The 23,672-nt window shown below is 34.5% G+C and overlaps 1 protein-coding gene across 5 annotated transcripts in view; it reads left to right on the top strand.

The window, feature by feature from the left end:
- Positions 1 to 23,672, top strand: part of EHBP1 (EH domain binding protein 1) — a 347,198-nt gene that overhangs the window by 129,606 nt on the left and 193,920 nt on the right. For all 5 annotated transcript variants that reach the window (XM_065890712.1, XM_065890717.1, XM_065890715.1 and 2 more), the window contains 2 exons: positions 9,264 to 9,445; positions 12,444 to 12,583. In XM_065890712.1, the coding sequence (XP_065746784.1) occupies positions 9,264 to 9,445; positions 12,444 to 12,583 (322 nt within the window). The remainder of the gene's footprint in view (positions 1 to 9,263; positions 9,446 to 12,443; positions 12,584 to 23,672) is intronic.

The following is a 23,672-nucleotide window of genomic DNA, read 5'->3' as shown; positions in this document are numbered from 1 at the left end:
ACTAATGAGTCATTATAGCAGGGTTGCAGGATACAAGATTTATATACAAAAGTCATTTGCTTTCCTATATACCAACAATGAAAAAGAGGAATTTGAAATTAAAAGCATAATTCCATTTATATTATCACCCCCCAAAATGAAATACTTAGCTATAAATCTAACAAAATATGTACAAGACCTATATGAGAAATACTACAAAACTCTGATGAACAGAATCAAAGAACTAAATAAATTGAGAGATATTCCATGTTCATGAATAGAAAGACTCAATATTGTCAAGATGTCACTTCTTTCCAACTTGATCTAAATATTCAGTGCAATCCCAGTGAAAATCTCAGCAAGTTATATTATGGATATCAACAAACTGATTCTAAAGTTTATATGGAGAGGCAAAGACCCAGAACACCCAACATGGTAGTAAAAGAGAAGAACAATGTTGGAGGACCAACACTACCTAAATTCAAGGCTTAAAACAAAGCTATAGTAATCAAGACAGTATGGTATTGGCAAAAGAATAGACACCTAATGGAACAGAGAGCCCAGAAAGAGGCCCTCATAAATATAGTCAACTGGTCTTTGACAAGGGAGCAACACAGTGGAGCAAAGGTATTCTTTTCAACAAATGGTGCTGGAACAACTGGACATCCACTTGCACAAAGATGGATCCAGACAGAGACTTTACACCCTTCACACAAATTAACTCAAAGTGGATCATAGACCTAAATGTAAAATGCAAAACTGTAAAACTCTGAGAATATAACACAGGACAAAACCTAGATGACCTTGGGTAGGATGATGCCTTTTTAGATACCACACCAAAGGTATGATCCATGAAAAAATAATGGGTAAGTTCAACTTCATCAAAATTGAAAGCTTTTGTTTTGCTAAAGAATGAGAAGACAAACCACAGACAGGGAGGAAATATTTGCAAAAGACACATCTGATAAAGGACTGTTATCCAAAATATACAAAGAAACAAGTAAGAAAACAAACAACTCAATTTAAAAAATGTGGCAAAAACCTTAAGAGGCACCTCCCCAAAGAAGATATACAGGTGGCAAATAGGCATATGAAAAAAAAGCTCCACATCATATGTCATTAGGGAAATGCAAATTAAAACAACAAGATACCACCACACACCTCTTAGAATGGCCAAAATCTGTCACACTGACAACACCAAATGCTGGAGAGGATGTGGAGCAACAGGAACTCTCATGCATTGCTGGTGGGAATGCAAAATGGTACAGCCACTTTGGGACAGTTTGGCACTTTCTTACAAAATGAAACATACTCTTACCATATGATCCAGCATCTCACTCCTTGATATTTACCCAAAGGAAATGAAAACCATTGTCCACACAGAAACCTGCACATGGATGTTTATAACAGCTTTATTCATAATTGCCAAAACTTGGAAGCAACCAAGATATTCTTCAGTAGATGAATAGATAAACTGTGGTACATACAGACAATAGAATATTATTCAGTGTTAAAGAGAAAAGCCATGGAGGAGCCTTAAATGCATATTACTGAATGAAAGAAGCCAATCTGAAAAGGCTATATATACTGTATGATTACAACTAGTTGATGTTCTGGAAAAGGCAAAACTATGGAGACAGTAAAAAGATCAGTGGTTGCCAGTGGTGGGGTGTGGAGGAGATGAATAGGCAGAACACAGAAGATGATTAGGGCAGTGAAATTCCCTATATATCATAATGATGGGTATATGTCATTAAAAATCTGTCCAAACCAATAGAATGTACAGCCTGCGAGTGAACCCTAAAGTAAACTATGGACTTTGGGTGATTATGATATGTCAGTGTAGGTTTGTCTGTGGTAAACAGTTTACCATTCTGGTGAGTGATATTGATAATGGGGTAGGCTGTGCACGTGTGGGAGCAGGAGATCTATGGGAAATCTCTTTACCTCCCTCTCAGTTTTGTTGCACACCTCAAACTGCTCTAAAAATATAGTCTTAAAAAAGAAAGTATATATATTCTTCATAAAAATATGTTAACGTATGAGTTTATTAGTTATGTTTGAATGAACGAAATATTTCTAAATTTCTGATATTTTTTTGTAGGGCAAATATTGACAGGCATAACCCACATAAACAAAAGCTCTTTGTAGTTCTCAATTAAAGCATGTAAAAGGGTCTTGAGATAAAAACATTTGAGAACCGTTCATCTAAACTCTCCAGTAAAAGACAGATTATCAGACTGGATTCAAAAATTTTCTGGATACATGCTATTTACAAGAGACAATCCTAAAATAAAAGGTTATATCAGAAAGAGCAAGAGGAGCCTGCGATGAAGTCTGTGAGCAGCTTCTCAATTCTTTCACTTATTTATTTTTTGATTTGTGTCCTTTAGAAAATGTCCCATAACGTCACATTTGAAATTTCTACTGCTCTGTTTGTCCTTATCACATAGGAAATACCATGATTTGGTGCGATAGGTGACTTTGCATAAAAATGATCCTGTTGTGAAAATAGACAGCAGTGCATGCACACCAGTTAAATACTTTTAAAGACCCTGATCAATTATGAAAACTGATCATAAGTCAGGCTATAAAGCTTGTCTTAATACATTTTGAAAGATTAACATTACAAAAATTACATTCTGTGACCCTAAATCAATTAAATAGTAATCATTACATAAAGATAAGTAGAAAAACTCCATAAAGAAGAAAAAAGTTTATAAACATCTTATGAGTCAAAGAACTTGTAATGAAAGATTAGAAAATATTTAACTACAGAATAACAAAAATAATTCATACTAAAAATGTGAGACATATTTAAAGCAGTGCTTAGAGAAATATATAGCCTTAAATGCTTACATCAGGAAAGAAGTAATGCTCCGAATTCAGGAGTTAGAACAGAATATACCCAAGGAAAATAGGTGGAATAAAGAGCAGCAGAAACTACTGAAATAGAAATATACATTCACTCCAAAGAATCAAGAAAGCTAAAAGTCACTGATTTGGAACGCCCAATGAAAGAGACAATTTATAACAAGCATTATCTAGGAACAAAAGAGTGTGAGAAGGCACAAACAGTGCTGGGAATAAAGAAATGTACAAAACGATAAATTCTGCAGAGATTAAAATAGTAAAAAGATATTTTTAAATAGTTTTGTGTTACTAAATTTGAAATATTGGCAGAATACTTATCTAAACTGATTTAGGGAGACATTGTACATCTACCTCTGTAATCATTAAAGAAATTATATCAGTAATTAGAAACCTTCCCCAAAAGGAAACAGGCTCTCAGGTAACTTTGGATGTTTTTTGAATGTTTCCCAGGAATGTGGAGTTGCTTTAATTCTAGAAAATCTACTAATTTACCACATTAATCTGCCATAGATTCAAGGTTAAAAAAATCTTAAATTATCCCAAAAGATAAAGCTTTGGTAGTTAAGGCAATATTGTCTTGTTGTGAGGTTAGAACAACTGGCTAGTGGTACCAAATTAGAAATCATTGACCTGTATATTGAGACCAGATTTTTGGTAGAGTGGGCATTCTAGATGGGGGAAAGGATGGATATATGTGGACTATTTAATAAATAGTGCTGTGATAATTATTTACCCATAATTTTTTAAAAAGTGAAATTGGATCCCTATCTGAAAACGTACACAAAAATTAATTCCAGATGGCAATGACTCTTAAATATGAAAAGCAGAGGTATAAAAGTTTTGAAGGAGTGGGAGGAAAGCTTTATGACCTCAGGGTTGGGAAGATTTTCTCAAGCAAAATGCAAAACCACAAACCATAAAGGAAAATGTTGCCTTTGAAATTGGGTTCATTCAGAAGATTCCACAAGGAATGAAAATACAAGCTAAAAACTGAAAGAAGATGTTTACAGCACATATAAGTGACAATGGGTTCAGTACCAGAATGCATATGTAATTAGTAATCAAAAGATAAACAGCATGGTAGGAAAAAGTACAAAAGATTTCACAGAAGAGGAAACACGTGACCAATAAACTATGAAAGGATAATCGATGCATTAGTAATCAGGGGAATGCAATTAAGACTGTAATGAGGTAATATTTAATAATCTCAGATTGGCAAAAATGAAAAAGAAAATACCAAGTGTTGATAAATATGGAACAATGGAAACACTTAGGGAATGTAAATTAATAAAGCCACTTTGGATTACAATTTGACATTTTCTGGTAAAGCTGAACATGTACATATCCTATGGCCCATTCTAGAAATATATCCTAGGCAAATTCTTGCATGTGTGCATGAGGATATAGACATAAGAATATTGATAGCTTTGTTAATAATTCCATATAAATAAATAAAACTCAACCAACCATGTTCATCAACAGTAAAATGGATAGGTAAACTGTAGAATACTCATGTAATAGAATACTAGGAGCAGTGAAATTTAATGAATTACAGCTGTACACATCAACATAGACAAATATCAAGAACTTAGTGATGAACATAAGAAACAAGTTGCAAAAATGTTAATGTTGTTTCATTATAAAAAGTTAAAAAGCATGCAGAACTAGACAATATATTCTTTTTTCATTTTTTGTTGTGGTAAAATATACATAACATAAAATTTACCATTTTAAATATTTTTAAGTGTGCAGTTTGTGGCATTAACTACACTGACAGTATTGTATGACCTTTACCACTGTCTGTTTCTGGAACTTTTTCATCATCCCAAATACAAACTCTTTACCCATTAAACAATAACTCTTCATCTCCCCTCCTCTCATTGCCTGGTAATCTCTGTTCTACCTTCTGTCTCTATAAATGTACCTATTTCTCATATAAGTGGAATCATACAATATCTGTCCTTTTGTGTCTGGCTTATTTCACTTAGTAAAATGTCCTCAGGGTTCATTCATGATGTAGGGTGTGTCAGAATTTCATTCCTTTGAAGGCTGAATATTCCAATGTATGGATATACCACTTCTTGTTTATCCATTCATTAGTAATATACTCTTTAGGGATGCATACATAGGTAGTATTCCTTTTTTGAAAATGGGAAGGGAAGAAGTAACCCAAAATTCAGGGTCTGGTTACCTTTGGAGGAGGGAATGGGACGGATGCAATTTCAGAGGGAAAATGAAGATTTTAAGGTACTGGTATTTTTCTGTTTCTTGAGCAGGATGGTCGGTACAGGATGTTCATTTTATTATTCATTAAGTAGTACCTGTATATTTTATACTTTAGTATGTGTGATGTATTCCACAGTTAAAAAAAAAAACCTCAAATGATAATGCCATTAATTTTCAGTGTGTTATAAAAAACCTGATAATTAAGGTATTAGTACATGACAGAATTTTTTAGAACATTCTGTGTAATAAAGCTCGGAAAAATCATAAAATCTAAGTAAGCTCCTTCTCTCCTTCCCCCAACCCCGTTTTCTTAATATGGGAGAAAGAGTTAAATTTCTAGCAGGTGGTTTATTTTATTTGATGTTTTAATAGGTAGAGAAAATCAGTCAAATATTTTAATAGGAGAGGCATTATATTAATTGTATTTATCTTGGGGTACATAATAAATGAAACATTATATAATGAACTATTCTGTAAGAAGACCCTAACTTGAATAATTTGGACAAGCGATGTTCTCTCCAGATGTTCATAATATTATAATTATATAATATTAATATTATATAAATAATATTAATATTATTCATGGTCCATAAATATTAATAATAAATACTGTTTATTCAATACCTACTATATGCTAAAAACTCTACTAGGTATTTTCATATGTTACTGCAAGAATTTATTTAGGACATATTTCTAGGATGGGAATTATTGCTGAGTCGTAAAGTATTCATCTGTTCAACTTTACGAGGTAATGTCAAATTGTTTTCCAAAATGGCTGTATCCATCAAAACTCTCTCCAGTAGTGTTAAGAGAGTTTGCATTGTCCCTCATCCTTATTAACACTTGGTATTATCCAAACTTGAAAATACTTGCCAGTCTGAGAGTGTGAAACTGAGGCTCAGATACGTGAATATGCCAAAGATTAGCTAGTGAATAAGTGCTGGTGTCACATTCTAATTCAGATTTGTCTGATTAAAACTGTAATAAGGTGGAATCTCAAAGAAATGGAAATATATAGGCTAAGTCTTTTTTATAACAGAGAATAGTTATGAAAAATGAGATTAAAATTTCTTTTATGTAGTAATTTCCTTAGGGGAAGTATTTCTGAAAGTGTGATTTTCGATTAACTGGATCAGAATCACCTGGTAGAAGGGGTGTGCTTCTGGGAGGGACAGGATGGGAAATAGGAGGGGGGTACTTATTATTTTTAGAAATGCAGCAGATTCTTGAGCCCATCTCTAGTTTTACTAGTTCAGGATCTCTAGGGGTGAGATCCAGGTATCTAAACTATCTAAAGCTTTCTTAGTTTTATTTTTGTTTTTTAATAAGCACTGAAGTTTAAGAACTTCTGCTTTAGGGATTTTGAAGTAATTCCCCGAATACTGCCAGGTTCACATGTAAACAGAGGTATAAACATGAGCCCACAGTCAGAAACTTAGTCTTAGACATATGTAAACATTCACTTCTTATTGACTTCTGTTATCTAACGTCCTTTCTCTAAGGGTTCCTCTTACTCTTTCTTTCTTTTACTTCTCTGCTCTTATCCAACCTTCATGCGAAATGAAATAACATTAGGACTTTGACAACAGTATAATTCTCTCTAAACTCTCTCTGCCAGGCTGACCCCTGGTGTTTTAAGGAAGTACAGAAGTGTACGAAAGACATATAGCAGTGTAATCAGTTATTTTATTCTTCTTTATAGAACTGATGATAACAATGATATCAATTTTGGGTGGGTAAATATATAAACTTGATGGTTATAAACAGTGAAGATTCGTGGAGCTGGGATTAGAGCCATGAAAGATCCTTATGTCTTTCTCATTATTGTTCTTGTAAAAAATGCATTTTCTATGACTAGCTAATTTTAAAGAAGAAAACAATGACTGAGCTGGGTAAAGAATTACTAGAAACATCATTTAGGCCCCTTTTCCCATCAAGGACACAGACTCTAAGTGAGATCCTATGTTAATATTAGAAATGGATGTTGTAGACTCAAAAGAGCTCTTATTCTGCTCACCTGCTCAGACCTTACAAGGGGCCATTTTCATTGTTGCTGAGCAAGTAATTGCTTAATTAAGTGGTACAGCTAATTCTATTGTGTTTAGAATTTAGTAGCTTTCATTTCCTTTTGTTTCAGAGATACCAATATACCAAATACTTTAAAACTCTGAGTTCAGCAGAAAACCTTTCTACGTAATTTTTACCTTAAAAATGAAATTGACAGAATGTTAATCATCAAAACTAGATTTTGCAGGAATCATCCTTAAACTAGGCTTTCAAAATTATGCTCATTTCCAAGTTATCTTAATTTTTATAGTTTATTTGGTTATAAAATTAAATAATTACTCTTAAGTGATCAATGTCATATTTTGTGAAAGATTTGTTTAACAAATCTGAAAATAATATGTAGCAATTTTTATGTCATGCTTTCAAAACAGAGGCTTTAAATCCTATATTTTATGTAGTAGTTGTTAGCTATTCTAAAGGTACAATAAGAGATTATTGTTCATATCAGTGTAATAAATTGATACTCCCTGATCATACTTTTTCATTTTGCACATTGTCGGAACCTTGGACCTTAATCTTATTCTTTGATTGACAGTAGCGACCAGGGAAAGAACACTTGTATTGTTTGGGATAGTCACATCTGTTCAACTTGATTCAGTTGGGGGTATTTGCATATTCTTAAGTATTTCTTCTGAGAGGGCTTAAATCCTTCTCAAGAGCTTGATGCATTTTTGAAATTCATTCATAAAGTATCTACATGCACTAATAGTTCTGTATAATATTGCTGTGCATAATCTGACAGATAAGACCACATTTTAAAACAAGGTATTCTTTAGGGATACTACGTTACATTTTTACTTGTTCTGCTGGCAGAAATGTCATTTTTTTGGAAAAAGGCCATTTTAATATTTTGATTAAATTAATATATCCTTATTTTGGGCAAGTTTGTCAATCAAAGGACAAATAAGGATTTATTAAATAATAATTCAGAAGTTAATGGTAGTTTTTCCTGCCTTGGTTGGAAAATTGAGTAATTTTATAAAAAACCATTGTAGAGTTTGAATGGATATCTATTTAGTCTCCTTATTTTATAGGGAAGATTACCAAGGCTCAAGTTTACTGACTTACTCAAGGTCACACTGCTTGGAAATTAGGTTTTATTTTAGGTCTGAACTCTGAGACCAGTAAAGCCCAAGGATTGCTGGTATATGACTTTGGGTTTACATTATTTATATATTACCCTATATCTAGGATTTCCCCCTACCATTAGAATACATAGTCAAGAATTATGTCTTATTCATCTTCATATCTTTCCAGAATTGACACCATGTCTTATACATAGTTAATGCCCAGTCATTATTTTGCTGTTCTCTTTTCATTATTTTCCTAAGCTATTATGCTATAAAGGATAATTTTGAAATGAGATAGCTTATTAATGGAATGTTAAACATCTTTGATAGCAAATAGGTTTCATTCTGTGTTCCATTTCTAGTGAATTGGCAAGAGCTGTGTGGAGAAGACTTGGGATCTGCTGGGGTCGATTAGCAGTGTCCACCACAGGCATAGGATAAGAGAACCCAATTCTTTCTAACTTGATTTTATGTGATCTTAGGGAAGGAAGAGAGGACTTTAGACTGGAGTGAGCAGAAAAGGCCCTGGGAAGAATTAACTCTCAAAGTGCAGGATAGATAGAGTTCAGAGACTGCAGAAAAAACGAGGTAGAATGCCACAGAGGCTGGGGTTCTATAAGAAACTGGAATTGTTCAGAAAGAAGAGATATCGCTAGGGTACATTAAATATAATTAAAGTAAGGAAAACAATTGTTGAGTACTTTTGATACCTAGCCTTGTGCTAGATCCTCTTTTTACAGGAACCCTGGAGACCTTCTGTCCTAGTTTGCATTCCTTGCTTTTCCTTTCCTGAGATATTTAGGATTGTTCTAGTCTTCCCTTATTTCTCTGAGACAGCTCTCTCCAATTTTCTATCTGCCTTACTTACTTAAAGATATGAAAGTTGTGATATAACCTTATTACAATTTTTTTCAACATTATGTTATAGGAATTCATTGGAAAGGGAAGTCTCAACTGCTATTTAATCATATTATTAAAAGAACATTCAAAAATATTTGGCTATGAAGTAAGTAACTCCAAATTACATAATGATTTTTTACCTTCCAGGAATCCCCTTCTGGTCGAAGGAAAGCTCTTGCTACCACCAGCATCAACATGAAACAGTATGCAAGCCCAATGCCAACTCAGACTGATGTCAAGTTAAAATTCAAGCCATTGTCTAAAAAAGTTGTATCTGCCACTCTTCAGTTTTCATTATCTTGCATTTTCCTTCGGGAAGGAAAAGCCACGTAAGTTCCTTTTATCAAATAAGCTGTTTTAGAGTATATTTTAAAACACGGTGCGTAAATAGCTTTTGACTTAGTAAACTGTTAACAGTTGAGAATATCCTACCGCATACCTATCATTCCGGCCAATTCTTTGTTTCAGAGGCTGAATTAGATGTACTCCTTGTTATTTATAGTCTCTTTCAACTGTAGAGAATGATCAATAATATAAAAGTGACTATAGCAATTTTCAAAAATTTAAGTTGTATATTATAGGTTATCATAAGGGTCTGTTTTATATTTCAGTGTCTTCAGTGTAAGTAGTTGTACTCTGAAGTCCACAGTTCAATTTGTAGAGCTGTTTGTTGCAGCTGAGGCATGAGAGGAAGCCAAAGTGAAAAGTTTAGGATGAGAGGAATGAAAGAATTAAAGGAACTTTTGCCAATGCATATTCTTTGGCTCAGCCTTACAAAACTTGTATAGGAAGGTACAGTACAGTTACGTAACCAGTTTGCTATGACCATTATCTCTTTCAAATATCACTTCTTAAGCACTGAATAGGCATTGCACAAAGATAACTCCTACACCCAGTTCTAGTCTCCTAAAAGAGTAAAATTCTAACTGGTTAAAAAGAGGTAAACAGGGCTTCCCTGGTGGCGCAGTGGTTGAGAGTCCGCCTGCTGATGCAGGGGATGCAGGTTCGTGCCCCGGTCTGGGAAGATCCCACGTGCCACGGAGCAGCTGGGCCCGTGAGCTGTGGCCGCTGAGCCTGCGCGTCCAGAGCCTGTGCTCCGCAACAGGAGAGGCCACAACAGTGAGAGGCCCGCGTACCAGAAAAAAAAAAAAAAAAAAAGAGGTAAACATACCTAGAACAGGAAAAAATTAGTATTATTTATCTTAGTTGTTCCATACAGTCAAATCAATGGTAAGTGCGAGTTTTGGGTGTAATGAAAGGGTTAGCGCCTACTTGGAGTGGAAAATCAGTGAGAGGAGAAATGGAAATTCTGTGCCTGAGACTTAAAAGGTGATAGGAAGAAGGCAGCTATGAACATTTCAGTCTAATCTGCATCACAGTTCTGAATGTGTTTGACTTAGTGGAATGCGGTTACTATAATTGGCCATGTCTACTTGACTGATTAGACTGGATTCTGTGCGTCAGTCAAAAAGAGATGTTTGGCACTCATCTTCAGGGCAACAAATGACTTGGTAGATAACAGTAAGCCTCTTCTCTAGAAAGTTGGCTTCTATGTGAGTGTGGTAGAGGGACAGTGCAGGATGGAAGCAATTAGTCTTTCATCTCAGGACTTTAAATTGTAGACTTAAATATTGAAAAGTTTAAAATATAGACCTTACTCTGAAGTTCAAGCCAAAATGAAAGGAAAGGAAACACAGAAAGAAGAGAGAAAAAGTCAGAGAAGATCTTTTGAAGGTGGTGGACTCCTTTCCGCTGGGCAGAAGCAGTAAGTGATTTAGCACCATTCATTGGAATTTGGGTGAGAGGAAATTCAAACTAAATGTCTCAATTTGAGTGGAGAATGCTCTCAGAACACCCTAAACCACCTCTCTATCTCCTCATTCCTTGCCTACTCACCTTTCCCAAAGAAGAATGTTCAGGGTGAAAATATAGGAAATAAAATTAAGCAAGTTAACATTTTAAGAACACTGTTATATATTGAAATTATACCCTGGTGATGGAAAAGCAGTTTGTAAGACATTCATATAAGGTAATACAACTGTTTTTGTCCATGCAGACTTTGTGCCACTAAATTTGTCTTAAAAGGGGGAAATGATTTTGTTAACTCTAAGCTTATATGAGATAAAATGCAAAGAATTTCAAAAACCAGTTTAGCCTGCAAAATCATACCATATTTAGAAGTGAATTTTTTTTTTTTTCCCCGGTACGCGGGCCTCTCACTGTTGTGGCCTCTCCCGTTGCGGAGCACAGGCTCTGGACGCACAGGCTCAGCGGCCATGGCTCACAGGCCCAGCTGCTCCGCGGCATGTGGGATCTTCCCGGACTGGGGCACGAACCCGTGTCCCCTGCATCAGCAGGCGGACTCTCAACCACTGCGCCACCAGGGAAGCCCTAGAAGTGAATGTTAACAAGCATTACTTTGCAAAGGAAACAGTGGTTTTGTTTTGTTTTTATTTTATTGTGGTAAAAACATGAGAAACAGTGTTTTAATTCAGTTTTCTGAATTTGGAGGAAGTATAGCAGATTGAAATTTAGTTAGTATGTATCATGTTAGAAATATGTTTCATTCACTGTAGTTTATTTGAAATTTAAAGTAAAATAATAGGTCAAGAAAACTTAAATTATTTAACATTTAGAGTATTTAATGTAAACTTTATAAATTTATACTTAAAATACTTCAAGATATTTTTACATTTTGTCAAATGTATGGTATTTAACTAACCCAAGTCATTTTCTATCCTGTAATTCTTAAAAAGGCTAGGCTTTTGAGTGCTAGTTCAATTACTGTAGTTTTTTAACTTTAGGGGAGTTTTAACTCCTTTGAGAAAAATGCACAGCTAAACAAGATTTAAATATAATTTACAGGGGTTTACCACTTCTTTTTACTCCTACCCACAAAACCAAAAGGGTTCATGGACTTCAGATTAAGAATTTCTATTCTAATTCCTTCTGCAAACTTGAATATTGTTAAAGTCTAGATCTCATCTGATTTGCAAACTATCCCATTGTTTTATGAAACAAGTTTTTGTTTCCAGACTCCATGATCAGAAAACCATACTTTAATTCCATGAAGAAAATTTTAGATCTGTAGCACAGAATTAAACTAACTCCTAACCAGTTAGTTTTAATCCTGTTTGCTTTCTATTAATTAAATGTGCCATTTAAAAATTAATGAATGAATATTTAGATTGCTCAGTAGTTTTGTATAACTGTTTAAAAAGTCTTGTTAATGTTTAGAAAGAAGAAATGTATTAATATTATTTTCTTAAGAAACAACCCTTTTGAAGGTAATGTCATTTAATAAATTGTGTATTATCATTGATATAGGGATGAAGACATGCAAAGTTTGGCTAGTTTGATGAGTATGAAGCAAGCTGACATTGGCAATTTAGATGACTTTGAGGAAGATAATGAAGATGATGATGAGAACCGAGTGAACCAAGAGGAAAAGGCAGCAAAAATTACAGGTTGGTGTTATTTGCATTAAACTAAAAATTTATCTGTTTTTTTTGCAGAGTTGAAAAACTCATTCTTGTTTCCCAGGAAAAAACAACTCCACTAACAAGGTATTGTTTCTTTCCCAAGGCTTCTTAATATAATATACCATTTAGCTCTCTGGAAACTTTACATGCTGATGGAAATAACAGATTTTAGCAGTTTAAGATCAAGTCCAGGGCTAGCCAAGAAAGCATCAAACTTTATTGGAACTACTGATTATAGTATAAAGTAGCCTAAAGATGTTCATACTTATTTTGTCAATGTATGGATGAACCCTCTATAAGTAAAAATCTGTCTTAAGGGTAAGATGAGAAGATGCATTGGCTACCTTCTCCTAGCTCCTGTTCATTTATTCACATAAATTGTATGGACATTCTTTGTTTCGAATTTGTATACATCTTATGTATCCTTATATCTAGACACTTCCATGCAAGTATTTCTTATAGCTGGTTTGATCAAACTACTAAGATGGTAAGTGGTTAGAACCTCTTTGTATTAAGTTTTCAATAAATGTTTATCATCAATCTGGCTAGCACCCTTAAGGAATTGATGTTACACCTTTATTATTGGAGTGAAAATCAAGCACTGTATAATACTCCTTTCGTCTAATAAATTGCTGTAAATTTCTGGATTGTTATCCCTTGACTTCTATCATCTGTTTACCTCTTGGTGACTTTTCCAAATTCATTGGGCACTTTGGCACCCATCTCTTGGCTTTGCCTAAATTCTTGCTATCGTATGGGGGAATTCCATTGATCACATGGATGACCAATTTAATTTCTTAGTCAAAAACTTCTGTGACTTCCTCAACTCCAATGACCTTCACCTCTACAATACCTCTGTTATAAGGAATTGATCAGACTTGTATGCAAAGATAGATGTTTTGTCCTGAGCAAATTTTATAAATTGCAGTTGACCCTTAAACAACACTGGTTTGAACTGCATAGGTCCACTTGTCTGTAGATATTTTTCAATAGTAAATACTGCAGTGCTACACGATCTGTAGATGCAAATATGTAAGAACTGAGAACTTGGAAGAAGCATGAATACAGAGGGCCGACTATAAGTTATATGTGGATTTTCCACTGTACAGAGGGTTGATGCCCCTAAACCCTGTTTTATTCAAGGGTCAACTGTATTATTTTCTAATTTATGATTGCCATTTTGATTTCCTATTTAACCCAGGAATGTTTAGGAGAATGTGCTTTGTCGTGGGTTGTGTTTATTTCTAGTTTGTTTATTTCTAGTTTAATTTAATTCAAATAAGATTCTGAAGCCTGTCATATTTCAATTTTTTTAAAATATGATTGAGATCTTTTTCTTTGTAGTGTAGATACATGATCTGTTTTTGTAAATTTTCCATAAATATCTTTTTACATGTATATTCTATTTGTCAGATTCAGCATATAGCTATTAGACCAAACTTTACATTTATATTATTTAGTCATTTATATTCTTATGCTTTTTGTATAGTTCATCAGTGAAAGAGAACTTCAGTCCTAAATTACTTAGTTTATAAAAATTTATTCTCTTATACCTTCATCGTGGATTATAATTTGATCAGTTTGCCCCATTTAATGCCTCTTGCCTTGAATTTTTGCCTGATATTGATATTTATAATCTATGCCTTCTTTGTACTTGGTGTATTTATCACTTTATTTTTAATCCTCTCTGTGTTAAATAGTTCTCTTTATAAACAGTATTTGGTTGTATTTCTTGATAACTGACATACTTAATTTCACTTATATTACTTTATACTTTTATTTGGGAATTTTCTTATTATTTTTTTCCCACCCACCCCTTACATTTTGCCATTCTCAAATGTTCATTTAAGCATTTTTTAATAGAGTAATTTGGAAGTTATGTATCCTTTGTTTTCATTTTGGAATAGTATCCTCTAAAATAAATAAGCTAGAGGGATAACTGAATGAACCTGTATTTCTCTACTAACATTAAAAATGAAACAGAATGTGTTGACTCACCTTGTGAGATTCAATATGATTCTCTCCTTTCTTTATTTGAATTTCTCCCTTCAACCCCTCCTGGCTATTATTTTTATTTCAATAACATTTTGGGTTTCTTTTTTCAGTAATAAGTGCTGACATTTGCGTGTTTATAATGTCAGCAAAATCATACAATACTTTTTAAAATGCCATGTCTTTGCTATCTTTGAGTTCTTTGTTTTATTTGGCTAGTTGGAGTGCTTAGGAAGGTAAGTTGGTGTCCTTCCCTTACCACCTCCAGTGACTTCCCACCTATCCTTCAAATTTTAATTCTTTTGCCACGTCCTCTAAGAAGCCTTTCATGGCCTCTCCATCTTAAACTTGATCACTCTATCCTTTGTGCTACTGCTCTACCATTTAAAAATGCAGGCATTTTCTTACAGCGTGAGTTTTTTATAATTCCAATGGGATGTGATTTGACCTTTTAATTAGAGAATATGGTTTATTCTTTGTATATGGCTTTTGGTTAAAACTAAATCTCAACTAGGCACTAATACCATAAGTAGCAATCAGAAAACCACACATTTTCATAGTCATAGTTGTTTTGAGCAATGTACTGTTTTCATCATAGCAATGGGAAAAAAAGGTGATAGCAGCATGTCACAAGTTCTGCGCTGAAAAGAAAAGAAAGGACATATTTTGAGCAAAATACAGATTTAATGAAAGGATTCAGTAATAACTAAATTTTATAACTGAACTCTTGTCTTAGTCCATTTGGGCTGCTATAACAAAATATCATAGATTGGGTACTTTATAAACAACAGAAATATGTTCCTCACAGCTCTGGAGGCTGGAAGCCTGAGATCAAGGTGTCAACATGGTCGGATGAGGACCATCTTCTGGGTCACAGACTTTTCATTGTATTCCTTACGTGGTGAAAGGGGACAAGGGAACTCTTTTGGGTCTCTTTTATAATGGCATTAATCTCATTCATGAGGACTCTGCCCTCATAACCTAATCACCTCCCAAAGGCCCCACCCCCATCACATTGGGAATTAGGATTTCAACTTATTAATTTTGATGGACACAAACATTCATACCATAGCAACCCTTATTGCTTAAACATACATATATATACCTTAATTTCTAAAATTTCCACTGCAGAAATAACTTTTTTACATAGCCTAAAATTCTCTGACCCTAATTGAAGCAATCGTTTTAATGCAATTTATGATGATCGAGAATTTCTTCAGAATGCTACCAGTTTGTGTTATTATTTATTTATGTATTTACTGTCCATATTTTATGAAATTCCTTCAAGGTAGAGACTATGTTCTGATCATTTTTTCGTCTCTAGCTTCTAGCACATTGTCTGGAACACGTTGAGAATTTAAAATATGTTAACTGAAAGGCCATAAATGAGAGGGCTTCCATCTCCTATTGTAGCCCATATTAATCACGCTGTCTTGTTATCTTGTTCCATTCATTTTGACCTTTGATCATATACTATTTTATGTAAGATGGGATGGTCCCATTTTATGGAAAGAATGTGATCTGGAGGAGACGCATAATTCAGACCTTAAATAATTCAAGACTAGTTTCCCAAAAGTAATGAATATAAAATGTGTGTTGAGGGAGCATAGTTAAGTAGGGACAGTGGGTGATTACATTCATGTTCTAAGTCAGTAAACCCATAATCATTGTAACATACCTATGCTTTGATGTTACATTTTTTTCTCAGCATTTTCTATTATATTTGCAGAGGACAATCACTTAAGTTAATAGCACAGCATGTTATGGCAGTTGTTCGGCTTCCTGAGTTGCATTTTTTAGCACCTGTAAATTCCATTCCAAAGTTAACTTTCAGGAATATTTTTTCAGCACCAGCACTACCACTCTAAAACTGTTTAAGTAAAATAGTTTTAAGATAATAAAAACTATATTAAAATTTAACAATAGTAATGTTTGAATAATAGCTTAAGAGTAAACAAAATTAATGTATTTTATAAATGTGGTACAAATAATGTATGGTGGGTATTTTTATTTACCAGCTAAAGTGGCAATAACTTAAACACAGCTTATGTTCACACTTCCTTGCAGCTTTAAAAATTGTTGACACAATTTTTATGGAGGAAGGAATTATTATTTAAAATTTTGCCTATATTAAGTATATATTATAAATGCATACAATACAATCACATTATATCAGTAAAATTATATGGGTACATTATTTCCTCAACTAAGATGCAAGCTTCTTGAAGAAACAGACTGTTAGAATTATTTTGGGTATATCTTAGATTGACACCTAGAAGCTATTCATTTAGCCTGTGCTCTTGTGGAGTATGGCTGTAAATCATTAGTAACTGACAAAGTATATCTTCCAAAATTACAGACTTTACTAGAAGTAAAAGTAAATTCATGGTATATATATTTAGACTGATCACAAGCCCCTACTCTGTCTGTCTGAGACAGAATTCACTGCTAACTGGATACAGGGACTGGCTCTTAGGCAGGAACCTTTTATTGAAGTTACCTGTATAGATGTCTTCTGCAGAGGTGCAGCACCCATGGATGGGCAGTTGGAAAAATCACTGAAATGTAGTGGGAGTGATTGACCTTGGAGTTGGAAGAACAAAACTTTTGAATGGAAAGTTTACTGTAGCTGGTATTGGAAATTATATATGGTTTCAAAACAATGCCTCCATCTATATGGCATCCTCACAATGCTTGAACCAGTTTTTGGTGATATGACCATCTTTGGGATTCATGTTCAATTTCTGAATACACACCAACAGAAAGGGGAAAAAAAAGACATTCTGCGTAAGTGACAAAGTCCTGCTGAATGTAGGTCAGAAAATTAGGTTTAAACAAAACAGTTTACAACAGAGCATTATTGGGGAAACCAGACATCATGAGATACCTGAAAGGCCCCTGGTATACTTATAATTGTGGCAAAGATCAGCAAGGATTCTAGTTAGGCATTCAGACTCACAGGACCTGAACAGCCCAAACTTAGTATTAGATTTATTTAGGAGGATATTGGACAGGAAACAGCATTCAGCAGAGCATTCCTCTTTCACTGGAGCTTTCATGGCAGCCTAGGTACTGTTCTTTGACCTCTCCCCCAAATGACAACTTGGGTACAAGGAGGCAAGATCCACATAGTTAGGAGCAGGGATTACCTTGACTTAGAATCTTCATATTGCACAAGAACTGATATCTTTTGTAATAGTTTGATAGGTATAGTTTTCAGGGTCCCTGTAAGGGACATGCTCAGTTACGAGAGTCTCCACAGTTAGAGAAGCTCAAGCTATGGCCTTCCATCAGGCATATAGTCCATTTAGAGTCCTCCCATCCAGATGCAGTTTATAAATCAGGATTTATTTTTACCATAAGCATGTTGCCTGGTGTTTGTTAATCCTTTTCCTATAGTTGGTAAAGTTAATTCAGGAGTAGGAAGAGAGAGTGACATATTGGCCACCTTCAGGGAACAGAATCTTACAGCACAGATGGTAGTAGAGGAGATAACAGTTCATATTTGAGGATCTTAGTAGAGGAGATAACAGTTCATATTTGAGGATCTAGAGTTGATTATGGTATGACTCAGCCCTCTGAGATTAAATGTCCTACTTGCTAGGGCTCTGAATGGGGATAAATAGGTCTCTTTTCTTAGATTAAAAGGGTCCTCAGAATAAACTTGGGGCCCTGGTCAGAAAATACATCCATTAATTTGCTTCTGGTTTTCACTTGGGCATTTACTCTCCAGCACCTAGGAGACTGATTAACAAAATCATAGAATTGCTGTGGACTCTCTAAAATAAAATAATTTAAAATGGCCACCTATTTTGGAGATCTGTGTGAAGGATGAGAATTTCTGGAATACTGCATCTGTTATCTAGGTTTTAAGGTTGGAAAATAGGGTAGAAGCAGAGAGGTGGGGCATTTCTAGTCCCTTGAGCTAAAAAGTTTGTAAGGTACAAGCTACCTCTTTCTCAAAGGACTTTGAGACCCTAGGGTGAGAGACTGAAGAAAGCAGGAGTATCTCTTCCCAATGTTTAGAACTCAAATGTGTCAACTCAGAGAATAGTAGAAGTGGCAGAAGATAGAGATTACAAATTCAGCCTACTTTCTATATCACTCTTAATCCCTAATGCTGCTTTGTTTGTACTGAGGACAACTGAACATTCTCTGGCACCCTTTACAAGACTCTGGAAGAATTCTGTGGATACTGAGAGCCCATCTGACAGGGCCAGGATGGAAGTAAGAGCTCTGAAGGAGAAGTTAGAAGCTCTCCAATATTTATTTAGGGAAGGAACCAGGAGATAATTAATATTTAAGTACCAGTATGCATTCTTTAAGGGTTTATCCTAGGAATGCAATGTCAGTTTAACCATATTAACAGAATAAAGGAGAAAAACCATGTAATCATCGTAATAGATGCAGAAAGGAGCATTTGAAGAAATTCAATACTGAGTTTCTCGGCAAAGTTTTAATGTAAAGAAATTTCTTCATTTTGATAAATAGCATCTATGGTGAGCTACAACTAACATCATATTTAATGATGAAACACTGAACACTTTTCCTCCAAAGATTGGGATCAAGGCAAGGATGTTTGCTGTCACCACTTTCATTCAATATTGTACTTAGCAAGGACACATGATGCAAAATCAATATAGAAAATTTATATTTTTATATATGAACAACAAACGTTTGGAAGATGAAATTAACAAAACGATTTCATTTACAATGGAGGCTAAGAATAACATCGACTACTTAGAAATAAATTTAACAAAAGATGTGGAAAAACCTCTACCCTGAAAACTATATTACTGAAGGTAATTAAAGAAGGTCTTAATAAATAGAGATTCTCTGTTCATAGATTAGAGAACTCAATATTGTAAAGATGTTACTTTTTCCCCAATCTATAGATTCAATTCAATGCCATTCATAATCGTAGCAGGTTTTTTAAAAAAAAGAAATTGAAAAGCTGATTCTAAAATATAATTGGAAATGCAAAGGAACTGAATAGCCAAAATCATCTTGAAAAAGGACAGGATTGTTAATACTATCTGACATCAAGATTTACTGTAAAGCTGTAATAATCAAGATAGTATGGTACTGGCATAGGATAGACAGATCAGTGGAACAAAACAGAAAATGCTAAAATAGACCCAAACTTACCTGGTCAGTTAATTTTTAGCAAAGGTGCAGCATAATTCAGTAGAGAAAGGAAAATATTTTCAACAGATGATGCTGAAACACCTAGATGTCCATATGGAAAAAATGAGCCTCAATTCCTACACATACACAAACATTAATTCAAGGTAGATCATGGACCTAAATGTAAAAGCTAAAGCTATAAAACTTCTGAAAAATAAAAAAATATATTTGTCACCTGAGAGTGGGCACAGGGTTCTTACATTCTTACACAAGACACAGAAAGTAATAACCATGAAAGAAAAATTTGATGAATTATCAAAATTTTAAACACATGGTTATTGAAAGAGACCATTAAGAAAATGTATGCACAAGTTACAGACTAGAAGAAAATATTCATAAAGCATAGATCTGACACAGGCTTGTATCCAGAATAGATTTTTTTAATGTCCTACAACTCAATAATGATAATAATAAAAGACAACCCTATTTTTTTTTTTTTTTTTGTAATGGGCAAGGATTCAAACCCGTTGTTCACAAAGAAAGATACACCATTGGCCAGTAAGCATATGAAAATGTTCTCAGTGTCACTTTTCGTCAGGGAAGAGCAAATTAAAATAATCATGAAACACAACTCCACACCCACCAGAGTGGTTAAAATTTAAAAGACTGGCAATAAATCCTAAATGTCAGTAAGGATGTGGACCAAATGGAACTCTCATCCATTGTTCATGAAGAGTATAATGGTAAAATCACTTAGGAAGTTTTTTATAACACTAAACGTATACCTACCTTCTAACCCAGCAATTCCACTCCTTGATATTTATCCAAAAGAACTGAAAACATACATCCACAAAAAGACTAGTACAAAAATATTCATAATATTTTTATTCATAACAGCCCCAAACTGGAAACAGCTCAGGTGTATGTACAGCAATAGGAGAATGGCTAAGCTGTATTATATTTGTGAATGGAATACTATTCAGCAATAAAAATGAGCTATTGATGCATTCAACGACATGGATATATGTCAAAACCATTATACTGAATGAAAGAGGTTTTATATAAAAGAGTATACACTGTATGATTCCATTTACGTGGTGTTCTGGAAGAGGCAAAACTAATCCTATATTAAAAACGTTAGAATAGTTATAGCTGGTGGGTTTTGGGATTGACTGAAAAGAGGCATGAGATTTTTTTATTGTTGGGAGTGTGTGATGCAGTGTTCTTCCTCTTGGGTCACGTGGGTGTATACATTTGTCAAAATTCATTGAATTGTACAGTTTAATATTTGTGCCTTTCATATATGTACATAAGTAAAATACTGGAAGGTTAACATAAAAGTTATAATAACTATGTTAGATTAGTAAGAAAATGAATGATTTCAACTTTCTGATTTATTGATCTACTGTGTGGTAGCTAATCTTCAAAGATTGTCCTCCAATGAAACAAGCCTCCCAGTATTCATGCCCTTTTTTTTAGACCCCTCCCTGTCTTCTGGGCTGGCCCTGTAAATCACTTTTAACCAGTAGAATGCAGTGGGGAAGTGACACTTTGTAACTTCTAAAGCTAAGTTATAAAATGCCTGTAGCTTCTACCTGGGACTCTTCTAGTGCATTCTCTAGGGGATACCAGCTGCCATGTAAAAACTCCATCTACCCCAAGATTGCTATGCTGAGAGGAACCCCAAACTACCCATATGGACAGGCCACTTGAGAGAGAGAGAGAGAGAGATGCCTGGCCAGCCCCTAGTTGTTCCTGCCTCTCAACTGAAACACCAAACATGTAAGTGAAGAAGCCATTTTGTACATCCAGCCCAGTTCAAGCTTTGGATGACTTTGTCTCAAGCCACCATCTAACTGCAGTAAACTACTCAGCTGAGTGCATTAACCCATAGAACTGTGAGAGGTAATCATTTGTTTATAGCCACCAAATTTTAGGTTGGTAGCTTAAACTATAACATTTCTAGAGATAAATGAAATATATTGTAGATAGATACATATATATGCATAGATAAGTAGACAGACATAAGATAAACACATAGGTTAAAAACACACAATTGCTAAAATTTAAATATAAGGTATATGTCTTTCTGCCTTTATAAAAATTACAGCAAGTGTTATGACTTTCATTCAGTTCATTCATTCATTTACAATATGACCTGCTAAAGGGATTGAAAATCACATTATTAAACCTGTTATATCCATAAATCAAATATTTATGGGCTCAAGCCCATGAGAAAAGTGACATCTTTGGGAACTTGATCTCTATTAAGAAGTTGCAGTGTTACTATCTTAGACCATCTTAAAATGAGATATACCTGTACTGGATCTTATTATACTTTGGAGAGAAGAATGAGGATGCTGCAAGATTTGCAGCTATGTTCTAGCTCTAGGCAGACCCTCCGACACCCTGCCCTTTTAACTCCACCACAGACTTTCTTAAAAGAAAAGCCCACGTACTCTTTGTGACACCACTTTCATCCCCCTGTTTTGGTTCAGTGTGATAATCTCTGGTGGTCAATTTCTATCTTCTTTTGCCTTCCTAATGTAAAGAAGAGTCTCAAATTACTTGACCCTGTGCTTCGATTGCCTGCCCCTAGTTTAGTTTTCCTTCTTATTCTCACCAGTGTGAAGCAAGTCCAGATTGACACACTGTTATGATGACTAAATGCTACACTACCGGTTTATTGCTCAGTTTGAGTAGTGCTAGGGTAGAAATTATTTTGTGCTATTACATAGCATTGTTAGCATTTTCCGAAGTGTAAATTTTTGGTGAAACAAGGCTTTAATTAGTAAGAAGTATTATATAAATATGTTGGGCCAGGGAATTTTTTTGGTCAGGGTGGTATATTACTGGGAAAGCATCCCACTTAAAAAAATTCTGGGAATAAATTTGTGTTGTAAGTCTTCTTTTAAATTTTTAATTTTTGTTTTTCTGATTATACATGTAAAACACATTGGCTGCAGGAAATTTGGAAGTAACAGAAAAGTACTTTTTTAAAAGGAGAAATACATAACAAAATGATGTATTTTAAGCTGTGCACCCACATATGCAAATGCCAATTGAATTATTTTCGTAAGTTTCACAGGCACCTGTAGCTTGGTATGGCCAAACTGAGTAGCCCCCACTGCAGTGCTAGAACTAATGTCCACATAGTCACCCAAGACACAAACTTGGCATGTATCCTAGATTCCTCTCCTCATCCCCCATGTCAAATTAACCATCAAAGCTTTCTTCTTAATCTATTCTTTAATTAGCAAATATTTACTAAGTGCCTCCCTTCATGGAGCAGTAATGCTAAACTACTCATCTTTTTGCTTCCTATCCTGTATTTTCAAGTGCAGCTACCATGTTGCTCCTGGAATGATGTTTCTAAACTATACATTTGATCTTACAATGGATTCCCAGAGCTTTGAGAGTAAAGTTCACATTCTTTATTTTGGTCACTATAACCTTCATGATAGGACATTTGCCAACCACATCTCATTCCATTCCCCATCCCTGGTATCTTAAACCCCCAAACAACTTGCCGTTCCTCAAGTATGTCATGTTCTCATTCGGCTCCCTTTCATCGTTGTGAAATGCCCTCCAGTTTCTCCTTTATTTTAATAATAATAATGATGTCTATTTGTCTTATTTTCACTCAATAAATCCTCCTTGAATAAATCCAGGAGGGCTTCCTGACCTCAGACTGAGTTGTATGCCTCTCTTCTAGTTTCACATACCCTACAATACATATTTCAGTCATAACAAATATCATATTTATCATACACTGTATATTGCTTTACTTGTCTGTCCCCAAAAAGTATAATAGGTACTTGAGAAATGTTTCTTATATAGGTAAATGGTATTTCTTTGGAGATTGCTTCTTTTTATGGTTTGGATGGATATTTATTTGCATACCAAATAAGAGGAGCATTACCTTTTCACTTTGTTAATATGAATGAAAGTTCTA

This window comes from Phocoena phocoena, chromosome 14, assembly GCF_963924675.1.
Source record: "Phocoena phocoena chromosome 14, mPhoPho1.1, whole genome shotgun sequence".
In the NCBI taxonomy this organism is placed as follows: domain Eukaryota; kingdom Metazoa; phylum Chordata; class Mammalia; order Artiodactyla; family Phocoenidae; genus Phocoena; species Phocoena phocoena.
This window is presented reverse-complemented; position numbering and strand designations above follow the sequence as displayed.